Here is a 19,260-nt window from a genome sequence, read left to right on the forward strand (position 1 = left end):
AACCCTTCGCGTGCCAACTGTGGCACGCGTGCCTAGGGTTGCCGACCCCTGCTCTAGAAAGTTTTGAGGATGGAATAACAATGATATAATTTCTGTACCTTTGAAGGGTTCTCTGTGATTTGGTCATTATATTATTATATTGGTTAAATTGTACTTTTTAGGGTCTGTCATGTGTTCTGGCTCTAAAGAGGTCCAGAAGGGGTTGCTCTCTGTTATTAAAGCTCCTGTGACTCTGACCTGTGCTGTAGTGAAAAGTGATGGCCCCTCTCAGGAAATCAGACATCATGCTGACGAGTTAATCTGTTGCATTTATGTTACTGGGCCACAAATCACCTGGTCAGAGATCATGAGCTCTGATTCGCTCATATGACTTTTGGCTCCTCCCCTTAAATCTTGAAGAGACTAAGTAGCACAGAATCTCTGCTACCGTCACTCTGAGAACACCTAGACCAAAACAAAAACCAGCACATTCGCCACCAAAATTGATGGTTCCATTCCTGGAGAACTCTGAAAGATCCTGGAGACATCGTTTGACAATCTGATCCAGATTAGAGCGCATGAGACTGCCGCTCTAGTGCTGTCGGACCTCCAAATCACCATCTTTGCTCTACTTCAATAGGATTAAAAGAGGAGAGTCTGGATTATCAAGAGTCACTGCAGAGATGTAAGAATAGAAGCTCAGACTGCAGGAGAGAACGCCACGCTAGACTAACCTGCTCGTGTGTGACCACACAATACAGCGGGGTCCTTAACCAGCAGACTGTTTATGCTGCTGAGCTAGACTTCTGGTGATTACCTGCAAAATTTCTGGATTTTTTGGCATCTGTTTCAGCAACTCTAATCTGGTGGAAAGGTGGGGGAAAGGGGGCGGGGTTAATGTAGCAGTAGTCCCCCAAAGTTGATCCCCTCTATCAACTTCGGGTCTTCTCCAAACTAACTGTAAGTACTGAAGGCACAAACATGCACTTGACAATTGGACTCCAATAATCTCATTACTGACAGGAATGAACTGCTCTGCAACCTGCAGGCAGTGCTCGGGACAAACAGCACACAGAAACCTAGTGAGGAGGAGGAGAGGCTGCTACATGGATTACAGGTTCTTTCTCATCTTCCTCTTGCTCACCTGAAGCCTCCTCCTTGTCCTTCATGGCGTGCAGGCGGACCTGTGAGTGAAGCATTTGAAAGCTATGTAACTTGGAGAACTATGATTACAAGTACACACATCAACATGTTTTGACATTTTGTTGGAGATAAATATGACGTTTCAGTGATCTGGTGTTACTGTTCTGATTTGGCTGTTCTGATTAGTTTTGTCAAGTATCTTCAGGCATTCAGACTATAGCATGTTTGTCCACATATGCAGCACAGCTTCACATGAAGACCAGGAGGAACATTCAGAGAGCAAATGTGAAGATGATGCAGCTGCATTTCACTGCTGAAGATTGAAATAAAAGCAGAAGGAGCCTCATACAGCACAAAGGAGGAAATCCATTCTGTGCTCAGGTCCATGGGTTCATTTTGCAAAGGATTCTTTTCAAAACAATGCTGGTGATGTTTGAAACTAAATTAATTTTTTATCTATCCATTGTTGAATTTGTTCAGGTTTATTAACCAGTCATTTTTAGTGCCTCTGTTTTAACGACTAATGAAGAGTCCGTGCATCCATAATTCACAAGAATCGATTGTGCTCCTAGAGGATTGTTCAGATTTTAGTGAAACTTCTTATGGTCACATAATGGCCAATGGCCATAATGACTCAAGGTCATATTTTTCTTTTCACAGACAAAATCTGTGAATTGTGATGGATGGTGAACCAGGTGAGCTGCTACATGATTGACATCCTGGTTTGCTTAAAACCAGCTCTGCTTAATGTGAAGAGTTGCTGCTTTAACAGTTTAAATCAAATTTTGATTATTTTGAGGGATGGGCTGTTTACAGCCGCATCATTTTGTTCTGCTCATCCAGAACCGAGAATTGACGTGTAAGTAAGTGTGGTTACAGCAGGTTAACTGTTCTTCCTATTCTTCCTGTTGATGATCCATAATTGGTGCCAAAAACCTCAGCTTGTTGAGCAGCTGATTGATAACGTTATTCAGCAATTTTCATGTTGGTGTTAATGTACATAGAGGATGTCTGTGTAGGTTACATGCAGGTCATGAGGAGTCTAAGGAGCTTGGAAAAAACCTCAACTGGACCTAAAGTTCTTTGAAGACGTTTCATTTGAGAGGCTTCTTCATTTCTAAAACCAAACGGTGGAGAGTCCAAGGTGATGTTGGGCAACTGGTAAAATTTATCGACCATCAACGATAGGCTGAGCCTTTCGCTAATCGTTTATACAAGAGCGATTTATTTATTTATTTGCCCAAGAGTAACTTTGCTAATACTATTGGTTAAAGTTAAGAGAAGCAGTCAAGGGAAAAAATAATAGAACTGTTTTAACGGCACCGTCTTCCAGCTACGAGCAAATGCACCCTCCTCAGAGTGTGCCCAAATGCTGCAATTCATTTACTCAAACTCATAACAGAAAGAAAGAAAGGCAGTAGCCTATGTTCAGAAAAAAACCAAACATTTTATTTAATTAAAATCCACACAATGGTTGGAAGGAAAACAAAGAGAAACTGGCTTTGTTTTGCCACTATAACTTTGTTTACACATTCCAGTGTTTATCTGTCGTACACGCTCGACCAAACAACAAACACAAAATTAAACAAAAAGTATGTTAAAAATCAAAATGTCTCTTCCAGCAAACATAGCTTTAAGTCTTTTGTTAGATTTGGCGCATCTCAAATGAATAGATAAATGAATAGTCCAAAAAGTAGAAAAGAAAGGTAAGGAAGGTAAAATATTCCCTCTAAACAAAATGTATAAATTCTAAATGTACAAATCACTCCATGCACGAATATATGCTCTCCCCATCAAAAAGTCTGCCCCTGGGCAAATATACCATCTATCGTCGGTTATTGGTCTTAAACCCTAGAGCGGGGTTGTCCCTTAGAAGGGTTGTTAATGAGGCATTTACCATGTGCCTCATCACATGAGACAAGGTGTAAAGAAAGGCGTGGCTCAGTGTGACTGGGAAGGATCTCAGAATGCATTGTAGATAGCAGACGGTGTAATAAGCCATCCTCTCTGTTCAAAGATGGTCATTCACAGTGAACATAGATGGCCTCTTTTACTCCTTTCAAATATCTGTCTTCTCACTCAACAATGTGATCGTTGGCATCCTCAAAAGATTGACCCCCACAAAAGTTCTTCCTGTGTAGATTTTGCAGGTTCACATTGTGCATTTGTGGCTTCTCTCTGGATACTCCCACTTCCTCCTACAAGCCAAAGACATGTGTGTATGTGTTTTAAAACACCTTTAACCTCTTCTGGTTGCTAGGAGACATGGACAGTAGTCAGTGGTGGGATCATGGTTCCTGGCATGGCGAGCCTGCTCCCATGTCTATGGTGAGTTGACGCCCTGCCTTGTCAGTAATCCATCAAACAAATCCTGTTCTGAATGCGGAACTGTTGTTGGTTGCTGTTATTGTTAAGTAACCATGTGTTTCCCATTGTGAATCATCAGCAGCCAGTCACATGGCAACCCTCCAAGGATGGAGAGCGTCTGATTGGTCGAATTCTACTGAACAAGAGGATGAAGGACGGAATTGTTCCTGCAGATACAGGAGCACTCCTGGGACTCAAGGTGGCCTTCTTCTGCTTTGTTCTACTGCCTTTTCTTTTTACTATTTCTTTCACTATTCTTCTCTTCATTCTCCTCTTTTGATAATACAGTTTGGTGCTGTGTGTTTGCAGGTTGTCGGTGGAAAGATGACAGAGTCTGGTCGTCTCTGTGCTTTCATCACTAAGGTGAAGAAAGGTAGTCTGGCTGACACTGTGGGTCACCTGAGACCAGGTAAACACACTGATTTTCCTGATAGGTCTTAGTTACTTTGTTCACTGAGTCAGAGGTTGCTAAAACTGAATTAGATGGACTCTACAATGTTATCTTTTCTTCTTTAGGAGATCAGGTTCTGGAGTGGAACGGTCGGGTTCTTCAAGGAGCCACATTTAATGAGGTCTACAACATCATCCTGGACTCCAAACAAGAACCACAGGTGGAGCTGGTGGTGTGTCGACCAATAGGGTGGGTCTCTGATCAAGCTGAGAGGCAGAAAATATTTCTGAGGTTGTTCTCTTCTCTTAGGACATCATAGTAACAGATTGTTGCTGATTCTATGTTCTTCAGAGATGTTTCCAGATCAGTAGAGAGTGCCCATGTCCAGCTGAACTCCAGTGAGTCTATAAAAAAACAAAAACTACATCTGTCCTGTTCATTAAGAACTTCCATAGATCTGATAGTGGACAAAGTTCCTGCTGACTCAGAATTGGTCTATTTAATGTTCAGGTTCCAGTTCCTTTGACTCTCAGAAAGTTGGCCCATCCATCTCTGTCACATCTCCAATGAGCCCCAGTGTTCTGTCTGGACAGGTCTCGGTAAGTTTACCCAGCATGCACTGCATCAGAACACAGCCACTCAGCAGTCAGTTAATAGCATTTCCATGGTGATGTGTGTTTTCAGACTGTGGACAGGCAACCTCTGGTTCCCCGGATTCAGGTAAAAATTGAAAAGGACGGCGTGTGCATGTTCATCTTTATTTACTCTGTAGTGTAGTCTTTTAGGCTGTAGATAAATGTATCACAGAAGAAGCAGAACAAAGTACTCCAAGTTTCTGGTTTTAGTGGTTCTGAGGGTATCCATTGTTGTTGTAAATGATTCAGCTTATGTGGCTAGAGACAGTTCTAAAATGTGCCTTGTAGTTAAAGTACTTTGAGCGGTCGGTAAGAGTAGAAAAGTGTAGTATAAATATGAGAACTTTACAGTATAGTTCTGTTAGCACTGTTCTTGTCTGTAGGGTCCTTTGCTCTTCCAAAGAATTTTGCCTCCTTTAGCTGTGTTCCATAACTATTTTTCAATATGTATTCATGCTAAGGCTCCCCTGCAGTTTTGTGATTCTGTTTTGTACCTCTACTTTTTGCTTTGTAAAAACTCTCTAAGGTTCCTTCCAGGGGTCCTGACTCTGTTGCTGTTCCTTGGGGTTCCATTACAGTTATGGGTTGATACAATTTTCTTCATGTCCCCTTTTGGTTATCATCTTACTGGGTTTTCTGGGTTTTCTGTAGCAATCACCTGGTGTTTCACTGGGCTCAGCTGGTAATTGGTTATATTGTCTGTTTGAATTTGTAGGTGCTTTCGGTCTGCTCTGCTAACAAAACTTTTCTGCAGGGTATCTCCTGCTGATGACTGGAGCTTCTTTTCTTTGGTCCTTTTTTGTTGTTCTCCAGGCTTCTTCTGTATTACTATGGTGTCCTAATGATGATGTTGTGGGTATTCTACAGGTGAAGCTATGGTATGATAAAGTCGGCCACCAACTGATTGTCACCGTTCTTGGAGCCAAAGAACTTCCTGCTCGGGATGACGGCCGACCCCGGAACCCATACGTCAAGATCTATTTCCTGCCAGATAGAAGGTGAAAAAGCAATCAAAGACCAGTATTTTATGGCTTAGAGGTTCCTTGAAAAGTAAAACTGTAGAACTTCTGATATCCTTTAAAACCAGTAGTGGACTATTCTCTGTGATTGGCTGTTAGTTGTACCTTCCTCCTTTAACAGTGATAAGAGTAAGCGGAGGACAAAGACAGTGAAGAAGTCATTGGAACCTCGGTGGAACCAAACCTTCATGTACTCTCCGGTCCATCGACGTGAGTTCAGAGAGCGAATGCTTGAGCTGACAGTCTGGGACCAGGCTCGAGTCCGAGAGGAGGAGAGCCAGTTCTTGGGAGAGGTGAGAACCCATGAACAATACAGAACAATGGAGAGGATATGGGGAAAACTCATTAAACTAAGAACCTTTAACAGTTCAGTTCTGACCTACTCTGCCTTGCCTTAGGTTTTATCCGATACCGGTGCCAAACCGGTACTTTTGAAATGGTGCCGGTGCTTAAACGGTACTCGAACCGGTGCTTAAAGAATGGAGAACACACACTTTGTCCAAAAACCTCTCATGTTTAGCTGTTTTTAAGTAAAAAGATAACAATGTTAGCCTTTTCTGCAGCTATAAGGTTCAAGGTTCAAGGTTCTTTATTTGTCACATGCATAGTTATACAAGTATAACACACAGTGAAATGTAACCTGACACGCTCCTCGACATGTGCAAAAATGGGGGGGGGGGGGGGTAGAGGAAGAACATTATATATATGGTATAGAATAGAATTCAACTTTATTGTCATTGCACATGCACAGGTACAGGGCAACGAAATGCAGTTTGCATCCATCCAGAAGTGCTTTAGTGATATAGATATATTACAATATATATTAGCAATAATATAGACATGTGAGTATATTACAGAAATGGGTCTATTATGGTATGTTATAATGTACACGGTATGAAGTATGTTATGAATATTCTATAACTATAGGTATGTACAGGCTATGAACAGGATATAAGTATGAAAAACTATACAGAAATCTGAGCTATACAGTTATACAGAAATGTGAACTATGCAAGTTATAAACAGTTGTAGGATTAAAAATTATCGTATGTACAGAATGATTATTTACACAGAATTATACAGTAGTGCAGTTAAGATAAGTGAGATATGTGGATAATTTCTACAGAGGCTATATATAGTGCTAGTGGTTGTGAGTGGTGGTTCAGTCCATGTTATTATTGTGTCTTTGAGGGTACAGTTGTCCAGTGTGTGTGTGTGTGTGTGTGTGTGTGTGTGTGTAGGTGGTTGCGGGTGTGTGTGTGTGTATGTCCAGTCCATGTGTTAACGTGGGTCAGATGTCAGGAGGCAGAGTTCATGAGTCTGACAGCTGTGGGGAAGAAGCTGTTCCGGTACCTGGTGGTCTTAGTCCGGAGGCTCCTGTAGCGCCTCCCAGAGGGCAGGAGGGTGAAGAGTCCATGTGATGGGTGACTGGGGTTTTTGATGATTTTCCCAGCCCTTTTCAGACACCGCTTCCTGTAGATGTCCTTTATGGCAGGAAGTGGTGCTCCGGCGATGCGCTGGGCAGTTTTCACGACCCTCTGCAACGCCTTCCGGTCCGAGGCAGAGCAGTTCCCGTACCAGACTGTTATACAGTTGGTCAGGATGCTCTCGATGGTGCAGCAATAGAAGTTCACCAGGATGTCTGAGGACAGGTGGTTCTTCCTCAGAGTCCTCAAGAAGAAGAGGCGCTGGTGAGCCTTCTTGACCAGCTTGGAGCAGTTGGTCGTCCAGATGAGATCCTCGGAGATATGGACTACCAGGAACTTGAAGCTGCTCACACGCTCCACAGCCGTCCCCTTAATGTAGATGGGTGGATGTGGGTCAGCATTCCTCCTGTAGTCCACGATGAGCTCCTTGGTCTTCTCAGTGTTAAGCAGAAGGTTGTTTCTGTCGCACCACTCAGCCAGACGATAGGCTAACGTGGTTAGCCTACTCAATGTAAATTACACACAAACAACAGTAAGCTATTCACCCAGAGAAGAACGGCTGCTGCTGCCATCATCATCAACCGATAACAGGCACCACACCCGCAGTAGATGTGCTCGGTGTGAGGTCTTGCAGCAAGCTATCAAATACGGTGCATTTCTCAACTTTTAAGAAAACGCTATGCGTCGCCAGGTGTTTCATCAGATTCGAGGTGTTACCTCCTTTGCACAGTATCACCTTAAAGCACTTGTTGCAGGCTGCTGAGTTTGTATTTTTTGCTGTGAAGTACAGCCAGACTTTTGACCACTTTGCCTTGGGCATTTTTAATCTGTAGCTCTGCTCTGAAAGAACGTATGTACCTGGGCCCGCCTACTATCCTGGGAAAGGTAAAATGATTGGCTAGAATCCAAAGTGTATGACATTTCAGGAAAAAAGGACCGAAATGTGCGCTGCTTTTCGGTCTGGTTACTACCGTTTATGTTAGATAATAATGGCACCGGATACCGTTATCCATTCCTACTGTTCAGTCCTGCAGTAATTATTCAGTTTTTATTGAACTATAGATCCCTAGCACTGGTTCATCTTATTGCAGCCTACATATCAAAATACCAATAAATGATGCATGTTGCTAGGCAACCCAGTGTGACTTGTTGTCTTACATTACTTATTGGGGTCAGAATAACGTCCTCTGCAGTTCTGAATATAAGTGATCGTGATCGTAAAGAATCAGAAGAGTCTGTTCAGTGACAGGTTGCTTCTCCCCAAGACAAGAACTAACAGACTTAAAAACTCCTTTGTCCCACACGCCATCAGGCTGTTTAACTCCTCTCTGGAGGGGAGAGGGAGGGGAAACAGGAGGACAAAGGAGGGGGGAACAAATAAGCTGTAGTGCCTCTTCACCTCACTGTACAATACTTTTGTAAATAGTCAACAGTGCAATAGACTCAATACTTGAAATGTGCAATTCACTTGTATTTTTATTTTTTATTCCTATTTATTCTATTTATCCCCTTTGTATATTTTATTTATATTTGTCTCTGTATTTATATGTGTGTGTGTGTATATATATATATATATATATATATATATATATATATATATATATATATATATATATATATATATATATATATATATATATAACAATTCTGTAACTGTAACTTCGGTCGTTGCTGTGCTTTTTTTTGGAAGTCGAATTTCCCAGAGGAACCCACCCGAGGGATTAATAAAGTTCTATCTTATCTTATCTTATCTTTTTTTTCTTGTCCCACACACCCCTAAATTCACAGATGATTAAACACATTTTCGGAAAAGTCATGAAGTCTGAGATGATGGAATTTTAATTTAACAGAATTTGAAAATTCCAAGGGGTCAAAGTGACCCCCTTTGTGATTCTAGTGTTAATTAGCACTGAAAATGTTAAAACAGGTCCATGTGTTTGCTCCCAGTTCTTTATTTGTTCTCCTTTCTACATACTCTGTATATTCTTAGTGTTCTCTGTATGTTTTGCATCCATTCTCCTGAGTCAGATCCTGATAGAGATGGAGTCTGCTCTGCTCGACGATCAGCCTCACTGGTACAAACTGCAGCTTCATGACGTTTCCTCACTGCCACTGCCCAAAGCCTCCCCCTACCTGCAGAGGAGGGGACTGCAAGCTGAGCACACACACAGCAGCAGGAGGCTGCAGAGTAAGACACACACTCTCTCTCTCTCTCTCTCACTCACACACACACACACACACAAACACACGCACGCGCACACACACAACAAACCTGTGTCACAACCTCACACAACAACATGTTATTTGATGGATCATTTGGAGGGATGCTCTCCTCTGCTGGGACTGGTAATTTCACTGTAGTTGATACATGCTCTGATCACTGGAAAATGAGTCGGTTGCTAAAGTTTTGTTCAAACTGGTTTACCATGTTATAGAGTCAGAGAAGAAAGGTGAACTCTGAGATTTGTAACGAAAAATTGACAAAAGTCAAATGAGTGAAGGAGTCCAAAACTTGACATTCATCTTTTTGCAGACTTAATGGAGAGTCCAGCCTCTGGTTGCTGAAACCCTCTAACATGTCTATCAATGGTAGCCTTTGTTTCTGTTGGTAGTCAGCGGGTAGTAGCAAAGAAAAAGGGAGAAAAAACCTCGGTATACAGTCACTTTGCTTCACTAACACGATGGTCTCTGCTTGCCACGTTGCTGCTGGGCTCTTCCTACGTGTATGCCCCTGAAGTCAATTGTAGAAGAGCTCAAAATGAAAGAATGTTGGATTGGGCTTATTTCATCAGTGAATGTTTAGTCCAACAACCTAACAACCAGTCACAGCAGAGCAGGCCTCTGGCAGATCCAATCCAACACCAGTCCTCTCATTCATTTCTTTATTTGTTTATTATGCTTTATTGTTAACGTCTTCTTCTTCTTCTTCTTCTTTTGTTTCATTTGTTTTTCTTTATTTTAAATCATCCACAACGCTTTGCTAGACAAAGGTCATTACTATAACTCAGGTAAAAACGTGCGCCTGTGTGTGTGTGTGTGTGTGTGTGTGTGTGTGTGTGTGTGTGTGTGTGTGTGTGTGTGTGTGCATGCACGAGTGAGCTCTATGGCATTTCCCTGTGTGATGCTAAGCTATCCATTTCAAGTGCTATTTAGTATTTATAGTTTTAATAAGTCATTGATTGATAATTGCTGCACAAATATAGCCCTGCCTGATCATATCATAGTGATGCAATTAAATGTTATTTTACCAGGCAGAAAGCTCTCATGAAAGATATTATGTAGCCAAATCATGGGAGACGTAGTTCTTGAAATATTTGTACCTCAGCTACTCAAAACTTGATGATTAGGGTTTGATCTTTGAGGGACTAGAACAGAACTAGCTGCCTGGATCCTGGAATGATTGATTAGAGCGAGTGCATCCAGAAGGTTATTGGGTTCCATATAATACTTGAAGACATGTCAAACTGTGCATGAAAAGGTTCTGGACAGACTGTTCAATGGATTATTGGTAAATCTCTCAAGGGAGTTCTGGATCTTCTTGTGGGAGATCTTTGATGTTGTACCAGGAGGAGTCAATTGGACGTTCTAGGTGTAGGATGTTGAATATATGAACATATGGTCAGCCTAATTCAACTTCTTAAAACAAAAAAACAACAACTAAGACACAGTTTTATGAGGAGTTTTATGGTTGGAAATCCTCAGGTGAACGGCTACAATGACCTAACCAGTGGTACATATCAGACAGCTGGTCAAAATGTTGCTTAATTTCGAAGGCAGATTTTTTTTTTTTTTTGTCAGTATTGCCATTGTAACCTGTAACTGTGTTTTAGTTCAATTATCCTGTGAGTTGGACTTCATTTATGTTATTGATAGCACTGTATGGCCCCGTGGAACAAAATATGACCCATCGCTGATCTGGAGTTCACAACAGAAAAATAAATCAGAGAACAGAAGTGATCACTGCATCATTTCTATAACAGTGATGCAGTTGTTATGTCCAGCTTTATTTCTGCAGAGAGACTCATGTTAAAGTCGTGAGCATGGACTCAGGACGGAGGAGGTCAGTGCTGCTCAAATTCCCACAGGTGTTCTATCGCTCTTTATATTTTTCTTCCAGCTGATCTTTGCTGGATGGGTTTTATTGCTCCACATTTCTCTTTAAAAGATGAGAGCAAGTGACACACTCATCTCTACTTTCCTCCTTGGATCTTTTGTTTGGATGTTTTTATGCTTTAACAGGAAGTTGACTTCATTTGGGTACACTGATACACACTCATGATGCCATCTATAAATGTTCTCTTTCTAGTACCTTAATCTCTCATGCAGCCACCTATCATCAAACTCTGACCACTCTGCTTCACTTTTGGGACTAATGCAGAAATCTTATTTGTGTATAAACATGCTGGCCTTTGTGTGGCCAGAAAATTATTAATTTCAGCATTCAGTCCGAAACTCTGACTGCTGTTAAATTTCACGCATTTGTTAAAGGCTGATGTGGATGTGGATGAAAAGGTTCTGGTCAAGGAGTTGTAAAAGGTTTAAGGGAGTCTGTGTGTAATATCAGATGAATGTGTCTTTTATTGCTCCTGCGTTAACTGGTTTGTCCTCTGGCTGTTCGGTCTGGAGTGTTAGATTTGTTGACCTTCTTGTAGAAGATTACAGATGAGCTGCTTACAGGCTTAAATGTCCTCCCTCTCTCCATCTGCAGGGTCTCAGAGGATCAGTGACAGCGAGTTTTCAGATTATGACTGTGAAGACGGCATTGGGGTGATATCAGGTAAACTCCATATCCCATCATTCACTGCAGTCTCATTTTAAAGGATACAGGAGAGAATACTAACTGGCTCAAGTGGATTAAAAACATGCTGCTGTAAGACAATGGGAATCTAATCATTTTATAAGTTCCTCAAACTGCTTAAGGTAAACCATTTGAGGATTATGACATAAATGTGACTGCATAACTTGAAATTACAAAATAACTGAGTCAGGGTTGATGGTTGAACTCCTGCTCTGTTTCTCTGTGTGCAGACTACAGACAGAATGGGCGCGAATTCCATAGCTCCACCCTCTCAGTGCCAGAGCAAGTGATTTCTCCCAATCACTGCTCCCGTTCCGACATGGTCAGAATGAGGTCACGGTCACCGAGCCAGCCGCCTCCTCACAGGTAAGTATCTGTGTGTTGGGGATTTGAGATGGGCCCAAAACATGACAACAGAAGAAGAAACTAAAAAAGGTACCTGAAGAGCTAAAATTAGAAAAACAAGATGGGACGTGAGGGTAGAAAGGGAAAGATGCCACCAGAGAAGATTTGGGAGTACAGCAAGTTGATGCTTTAATCTGCAATCAAACTACAGTATTTGTCTTATCATGTACGTCAAAAGATTCTTGCATGTGAGAGCTTATTGGAGATAATTTATTGTGAGTTTATTGGTCTTTCCCCATAAAGTTATAAATATGTATTTCCATCTTTCTCTATCCTTATTGAGCTTATCCAAAAGAGTGACTGTATGCAAATATTAAGTTTGTAATAAGTAACACCGTGTTTAGGCTATTAAAACTCAGCTGTTCTCAAGCGATATCGAGTCTGATGAAGTGCTTCAGACTTTGTCCAGGTGATCATTTACTGTGTGCAGCATTATCTTATAGTGCATATGTCCTATTTGTATCCCTTGGAAATCACTGCTCCAACAGGTAACAGCAGCTGTGCAGTATGTCTACATGAGTCAAAATGCTGTGGAAATAATGCCAGTGTTTTTATATTATCAGCGGCTGTGGATCGGGTTGAGCAGGTTGTCGAGCAATCGAAAGGTTGGTGGTTCATTCCCCAGCTACTCCAGTCGGTTGAAATTTCCTTGTAAATTATAAACGAAGTGGTTCTTATGACGTGCTTTCTACCTACTATTCAGACTGCAGTGATCGCGTCGGAATGTTCCAGTATCTTGCCCGACGCGCTTTGGCATGCAGGCTAGAGCAGACAGGGATCAACCACCAACCTTACAATTATTAGATGATCTGCTCTACCTCTCAAGCTACAGCCAACCTGAAGTCCAAATGTTCAGCAAATGTTGCACTAAATGAATGTGTGTGTGAGACTGGATGAATGAGACTTGTAATAGAAAGTGCTCTGAGTGCTCAAATTGAGTATAAATGCACTACATAAGTACCAGTCCATTATCAAATAGAAGCCTAATAAACCCAAAACATTAGTAGCTAAATCCATATTGTTCAAGAGGAAGGAATATATTAGTGTTCCTATGACTACAGAATTTTTGACTGGATAAAATGAGCTTGATCAAGACGGATTCTACCAAGTACTTTGGCTCTCATAACTCTTTCAGCATTTTCCAAAAATCCAGACTGTCCTTGATATCATTCAGACTGTTGGTCACCTCAGGGACTTCGACCATGTGTGGAGAATGTGTTAACATCCTTCCCTATTGTTTAGATGTTTTCTTAGAAAGCTAATAATCTTTGCATTGTCCGCGGCTGTTTCACACTCTAGAATTGTAGCACCATCCAAAATTGCTCTCATGTCTACATTAGCAAAGCTAAAGTTATGTTGGTCTGGCATGATGGCAGCCATAAAACTCACATGAGTTGTTATCTTCCCTTTCCTGGCAGTTTCTTTTGCTATGCATTTTTTTGTCACTGGTTTACTGCTTTAAAAGTGTAATCATTAGTATTCAAGGTTTAATATGACTCACAGGTTTTTATCTTGAACTTTGAACTTGAATTTTTAAACAAATAAGCTTTTGAAGCCAGACAGGAAGTGGTCTTCCTAAAGGCATCATCCTCATTTTATCCAGACTTTTCTGTTCTTGCCATTCTGACCTTTGACATCTGGTTGCCAGCAATAACCCTCTTTACCCGTTATATCGGGAGGACGCGGTGCGGCTGCTGCGGGGCTCCAAACTGAGCCGAGCATTCTCTGATGCCAGCCAATACAGCACCCCGAACAGGTAACTATGGTAACACTAGGGATGGGTATCGTTTAGGTTTTATCCGATACCAGTACCAAACCGGTATTTTTGAAACATGAAACCTCTCATGTTCAGCTGTTTTTTTGTAAAAAGATAACAATGTTAGCCTTTTCAGCAGCTATAGGGGATTTATGACATCACGCTTGGCTGGAAGCTGCGCTTAAACAATTAAAAAAAAAACACCCAAACTTTGTCCAAAAACCTCTCATGTTTAGCTGTTTCCCTCTTTTTCTTTGGTCATTTTAGCCTTTTTTGCCAGGGTGAAGGGAGTATCTGCCATCAAACAAGAAGACAGCCGCATGTAACTACGACGGTGTTTGCTAGTTCACCTTATATGCATTAATGTAATAACGTGGTTAGCCTACTCAACGTAAATTACACACGAACAACATTAAGCTACTCACGCAGAGAAGAACGGCTGCTGCTGCATCATCATCCTCATCATTTCTGCTACACTGGCAGGGCTAGGGGCCAGGACTGTACTCTTCGGGTTCTTGGGGGATGTTGCTAACTCCGGGTCCAATAACAGGCACCACACCTGTAGTAGATGTGCTCGGTGTGAGCTCTTGCAGCAAGCTATCAAATACGGTGCATTTTTCGGCTTTAAAACCCCCCGCTATGCGTCGCCAGGTGAGGTGTTACCTCCTTTGCACAGTATCAGCTTAAAGCACTTGTTGCAGGCTGCTGAGTTTGCATCTTTTGCTGTGAAGTACAGCCAGACTTTTGACCGCTTCGCTTTGGGCATTTTTAATCTGTAGCTCTGCTCTAAAAGAACGTACGTACCTGGGCCCGCCTACTATCCTTGGAAAGGTAAAATGATTGGCTAGAATTCAAAGTGTGTGACATCTCAGGGGAAAAAAGCACCAAAATAAAGCACCAAAATGTGCGCTGCTTTTCGGTCTGGTTACTACCGTTTATGTCAGAACCGATACCAGTACCCATCCCTAGGTAACACATAGGAACATGCCCAATGTGAGTCAGCTGGACATCAGCTAATCAGCATGCACCCTGCATCATGTAATATTGTTTATCTGCAAACTAATAATAAGAATAAGAATAACCAGTAAACATGGTGTCGGACTGCAGCAGGTGTGTCAGAGTCAGGTAAACCCCACCTGTCTGCTGCTGCTGAACAGGTTTGAATCAGGAAACAGGTTGCATACTTGATTGGACATCTGATCCTTGTACAGGTTTTAGAAGTAGATTTAGTGCTTTTCTTTGATGTTTTACTACTAGTTGTTCTGCTTCTGGCTACAGTAGCAGTTAGATCTTGTTGGAGTAAATTAATTTACTGGGTGATGTACTGGGTTACAGAGATATTTTTGTGCTGCAGCATTTAGTTCTGCTTTTGAACTGGTTTTGACATTACAGCTTAGAGTTGTAGTATTGCTTATACTGCCTATATTGATTGTAGTAGTAGTTATGGTCCAGGTTATAATAAGTATTTAGTTTTAGTGTCCCTGTAGAGCACTTAGTGGTACAGTTAATAGTACTGGTTGTAGAACAGCAGTTGTACTGGTCTGACTGGTTCTCTGACTGGACACTGCTTCTCCCTGTGTACTTACAAGGCCATTGAGGAGGATGTCGCTTGCCAACTCACTTGATTCCCATGACAGGTACTTCTCTATCAGAATTCCAGCAGTGGCAGTAGTCATAGTACCAACAGTAAAAGCAATGATCTAAGAAAGTGGGGTATTTTTCTGTCTTGTAATCCTTTTCTGTGTGTAAGATATTTTAATGGCCCTAACCAGAGCTGGACAAACCACATCATCAATGGGAGCTGTGATGACTACAGGTGAGCCTTGGAAATTAGGATGTAGTGTTAGAGGTTGATGGCAGGTTCAGACTCATCATGTTTTGCAGTTCTGACGTCTTTCTGTTCTTCAGTCAGGACTTCATCCCTGATTTTCCCTATGAGCCTGACACCTACGATGAGGAACTACTGAGGTAAATGGATGAACATTTAAACAGTTTGACTATTAGAAAGGTGGACATTCAGACCAGTAGTTATGGCAGTAAAGAACAGATGTATTAAATTCAGATCATTTTTTTTAAATACATCACTTTATATTTTTAGGTAAAACTATACAAGAGATTAAAACCCTACAATCAGATGATCTCCTGTGAGCAGCACTTGGCAACAGTGGAGAATGAAGAACTTCCTTCTAATTTAAAGATGTCAAACTTTTCATCATGGGCAACACATAGCCCACTTTGATCTTCAGTGGGCCGGACCACTGAAATTCGCCTTACTATGTAATAATGTAATAAACTTAACTACACATTTTATCCCTGAGATATTTTAATGTAAGAAAAGGGATTCAAATTTCAAGAACAAATCTCAGTTTTTCTACATTTATAAAAAAAAAAAGTAAATGAAAGAATTCTGTCAACACGACTGTTAGGGCTTAAATTGTAAGATAATGTGTAAAATAAAAGAAAAAGTTCTGGGACCTAATTGCCCAGATTGATGGAATGGAAACATTTTGTTAATTGACAGACTCAAACAGACAAAATACAGCTAATGTCCAAAATTTATGTCCTTCTTCACATTTTTGAAAGCCACCCAGCGGGCCTGATTTGAGTCTTTGGCGAGCTGATTTAGCATACAGCCCTAACTGTAAGCTTTATTATGAAGGAAAGTTTTGAGTCTTATCTTAAAAGTAAATGGGGGGCCTGTTTCCCTAATCCAAACCTGGTCCTAGGCCTGATGGCTACCCCTTCCTGAGCCTGGTTCTGTTTAAGTTTTCTTCTTGTCAAAAGGGAGGTTTTCTTTCCTACTGTTGCCAAGTGTTTGCTCACCAGGCATTGTCTGGTTATTAGGGTTTCTCTCTAATATTGTAGCATCTCAACCTTACAGCATAAAGCACCTTAAGCCAACTGTTGTGAATTGACACTTTATACAGTGTCATGAAAAAGTATCAGCCCCTGATTTCTTTTTAGGAGTTACTGTAGCTCAAGAGGTAGAGCAGGCGATCTACTAATCAATATTGGTGGTTCTGTCCCAGGATTCTGCAGTCTGCATGCCAAATATCCTTGGGCAAGACACAGAAACCAAAGTTGCTCTCTGACGTGTTCATCGGTGTGTGAATGTTAGATAGAAAGCACAGGGGAAAAAAAAGTGCTTGTGTGAAAGGGTGTGAATGAAGCAAGTTATATAATGTACTTTGAGGGGGGTGGGGATATTTGTCAGACTTAAATGTTCCCGATCAAACAATTTTTCTCCACTAAACCTCATAACTGCTTACCTTGGCAGCAAGAATTGCATGAGCAGTGAGTCTTTTATATCACTGTGAAAGAATCATAGCCCACACTGCTTTGCTGAATTGTTTTAGGTCAGCAACATTGGAGGATTTTCCAGCATGAACAGCCTGTTCAAGTTCAGAGCATCTTAATCTCATTTAAATGAGATTTAATGTCCTACAGGATTTTATGGTAGAGAGCAGAATTCATGGTTCCATCAATTACAACAAGTTGTACAGGTCCTGAAACAACAAAGCAGCAGATCATTACACTACCGCCACCATGTTAGCTTTATGTCACATGTAACATGACTCAAACCTTCCAAAAAAGTTCAGCTTTTGTGTCATCGATTCACAGAATGTTTTCCCAGAAATCTTAAGGATCATCATGATGTTTTTCGGGGAAATGTCAAATGAACATTTGTGCTCTGATGACGCAGTGCAATGACTTTCAGGACATAAATGCTAAATTTCTATGATCTATGTCGGGACAAGATCCACAGTGCAATTAAAACTTGACTTGGTTTATTTACATTATGAGAGTAGTTATGTTTATGATGTAGCTGTCTTCTTACCCACTGGTTTCTGGAGTCCACATTTGGACTCAACTTGAACCTTCTTTTATTTTGTGATTTTTGTTTTATTTTTGTTGGTCTTTTTGTTTCATATTTCAAGGATGAAGTGCTCATTTATAAACTAATTCTAGCTAGCTCGGTTATCTAGCTGCATTCAAAGACTGTACAGGAGCATCACTTAGACCAGAGGTGTCCAAACTTTTTTCACTGAGGGCCACATACATAAAAATATAGGAGGGGCTGGGCCACTTACTAGAAATTAGGTATATAACCTTAACTTTAGTGTATTAATTAATTAATTATTAAATCACTTAAAAGTGGTCAAATATGTTATATTGTTGAATATAATTAAAGACAAAACTGCCTTCATCACAGCTTTCCATAAATGGATCTTTATTGATTTATTCAGAAAAAGCTTTGGTTGCTCATTCTCAGAACAGCAGCCTCAGATTTCTTCTTGGACAGAAGATTTACAGCACAGAGAAAAAACAATAAAGGGGAAAATGGGACGAGTACATTTCAAGCTTGTTATTTAAGTTATTAGGCTTAGCAACACACCTATTAACGTTTGTTTGAAACCGTTATCAACATTAACAGACTGAACTGGACTTAATAACAGACTTAATAACTAATTTTAGTAAATTATTCTGGTGAGTATCAGCTGCGCCGGGTATGTAAATCGGGCCATCCAGCTGCGGTGCTGGTCGCCACTCGTGGCAAAAATCCAGACAAATGTCACTTGATCAAGAAGCAGATGTGCATCAGATGAGATCAGCTGATTTTGCGTGTGCGTGCGCTGTGCACATCGGTGTGTACTCTTAGTGTTAAAAAACGCATATAAGAAAGTGGTCTGCAAAAGCAGGGTAGTGACAGAATTGATGCGCACATTAACACACGGGTACTGTGGAATATATCTTTTACTCACCTAAAGTGCTCTCGTCCACTCCCCGCAAAACAATTAGCAGCTGTGCGGTGTCTGTGGCATCGGTGCTCTCATCACATGCGATGGAGTAAAAATCAAAAGCACAGCTTTATCAGACAGTTGCAGTTTAATGTTGGCTGACAAGTCTTCAGTGCGTGTGCGTCGCACAACTGTATCTCTGGACATGCTGACGTTGTTGAAGTTCTGCACTTTTTCCGGGCACATTATTTTGGTGACTTTAACGAGGCAGTGTTTTATGAGGTCTCCATCTGAAAAAGGCTTGCCATGTCTTGCGATGAGTTGGGCGACCTCATAGCTGGCTATTGGAGCCTTTTCCTGGACAATTTGAGCACGAAAAAAATACTGTTGCTGACCCCGCAGGAGAGCTACCCTTTGCTTTAATATCTGCTCTCGCTCAGCACCAGTGTAGGATGCATAGGCCTGATGTTTGGTTTCATAATGACGTCGTACATTATACTCTTTCATAACTGCCACAGTTTCAGTGCAGATCAAACAGACACTTCCCCTTGAATTCTTTGAAGAAATATTCACTCTCCCACCGTGTCTGAAATTTTCTGCA

The 19,260-nt window shown here is 41.2% G+C and overlaps 1 protein-coding gene across 20 annotated transcripts in view; it reads left to right on the forward strand.

Annotated features, from left to right (window-relative positions):
- Nucleotides 1-19,260, forward strand: part of LOC146549622 (regulating synaptic membrane exocytosis protein 2-like) — a 58,121-nt gene that overhangs the window by 19,929 nt on the left and 18,932 nt on the right. For 9 of the 20 annotated variants that reach the window (XM_085261377.1, XM_085261386.1, XM_085261371.1 and 6 more), the window contains 17 exons: nucleotides 3,383-3,450; nucleotides 3,569-3,688; nucleotides 3,799-3,898; nucleotides 4,006-4,129; nucleotides 4,232-4,278; nucleotides 4,391-4,479; nucleotides 4,565-4,600; nucleotides 5,383-5,513; nucleotides 5,656-5,827; nucleotides 8,990-9,149; nucleotides 9,946-9,969; nucleotides 11,670-11,738; nucleotides 11,990-12,125; nucleotides 13,813-13,920; nucleotides 15,510-15,557; nucleotides 15,671-15,736; nucleotides 15,829-15,888. In XM_085261377.1, coding sequence (XP_085117503.1) covers nucleotides 3,383-3,450; nucleotides 3,569-3,688; nucleotides 3,799-3,898; nucleotides 4,006-4,129; nucleotides 4,232-4,278; nucleotides 4,391-4,479; nucleotides 4,565-4,600; nucleotides 5,383-5,513; nucleotides 5,656-5,827; nucleotides 8,990-9,149; nucleotides 9,946-9,969; nucleotides 11,670-11,738; nucleotides 11,990-12,125; nucleotides 13,813-13,920; nucleotides 15,510-15,557; nucleotides 15,671-15,736; nucleotides 15,829-15,888 — 1,558 coding nt within the window. The remainder of the gene's footprint in view (nucleotides 1-3,382; nucleotides 3,451-3,568; nucleotides 3,689-3,798; nucleotides 3,899-4,005; nucleotides 4,130-4,231; nucleotides 4,279-4,390; nucleotides 4,480-4,564; nucleotides 4,601-5,382; nucleotides 5,514-5,655; nucleotides 5,828-8,989; nucleotides 9,150-9,945; nucleotides 9,970-11,669; nucleotides 11,739-11,989; nucleotides 12,126-13,812; nucleotides 13,921-15,509; nucleotides 15,558-15,670; nucleotides 15,737-15,828; nucleotides 15,889-19,260) is intronic. The other 11 variants (XM_085261380.1, XM_085261381.1, XM_085261388.1 and 8 more) reach the window with 5 other exon arrangements.

This window comes from Mchenga conophoros, linkage group LG22 (assembly GCF_057382185.1).
Source record: "Mchenga conophoros isolate Kocher_MC1m ecotype Shallow Benthic linkage group LG22, M_conophoros_male_GT1.1, whole genome shotgun sequence".
Classification (NCBI taxonomy): domain Eukaryota; kingdom Metazoa; phylum Chordata; class Actinopteri; order Cichliformes; family Cichlidae; genus Mchenga; species Mchenga conophoros.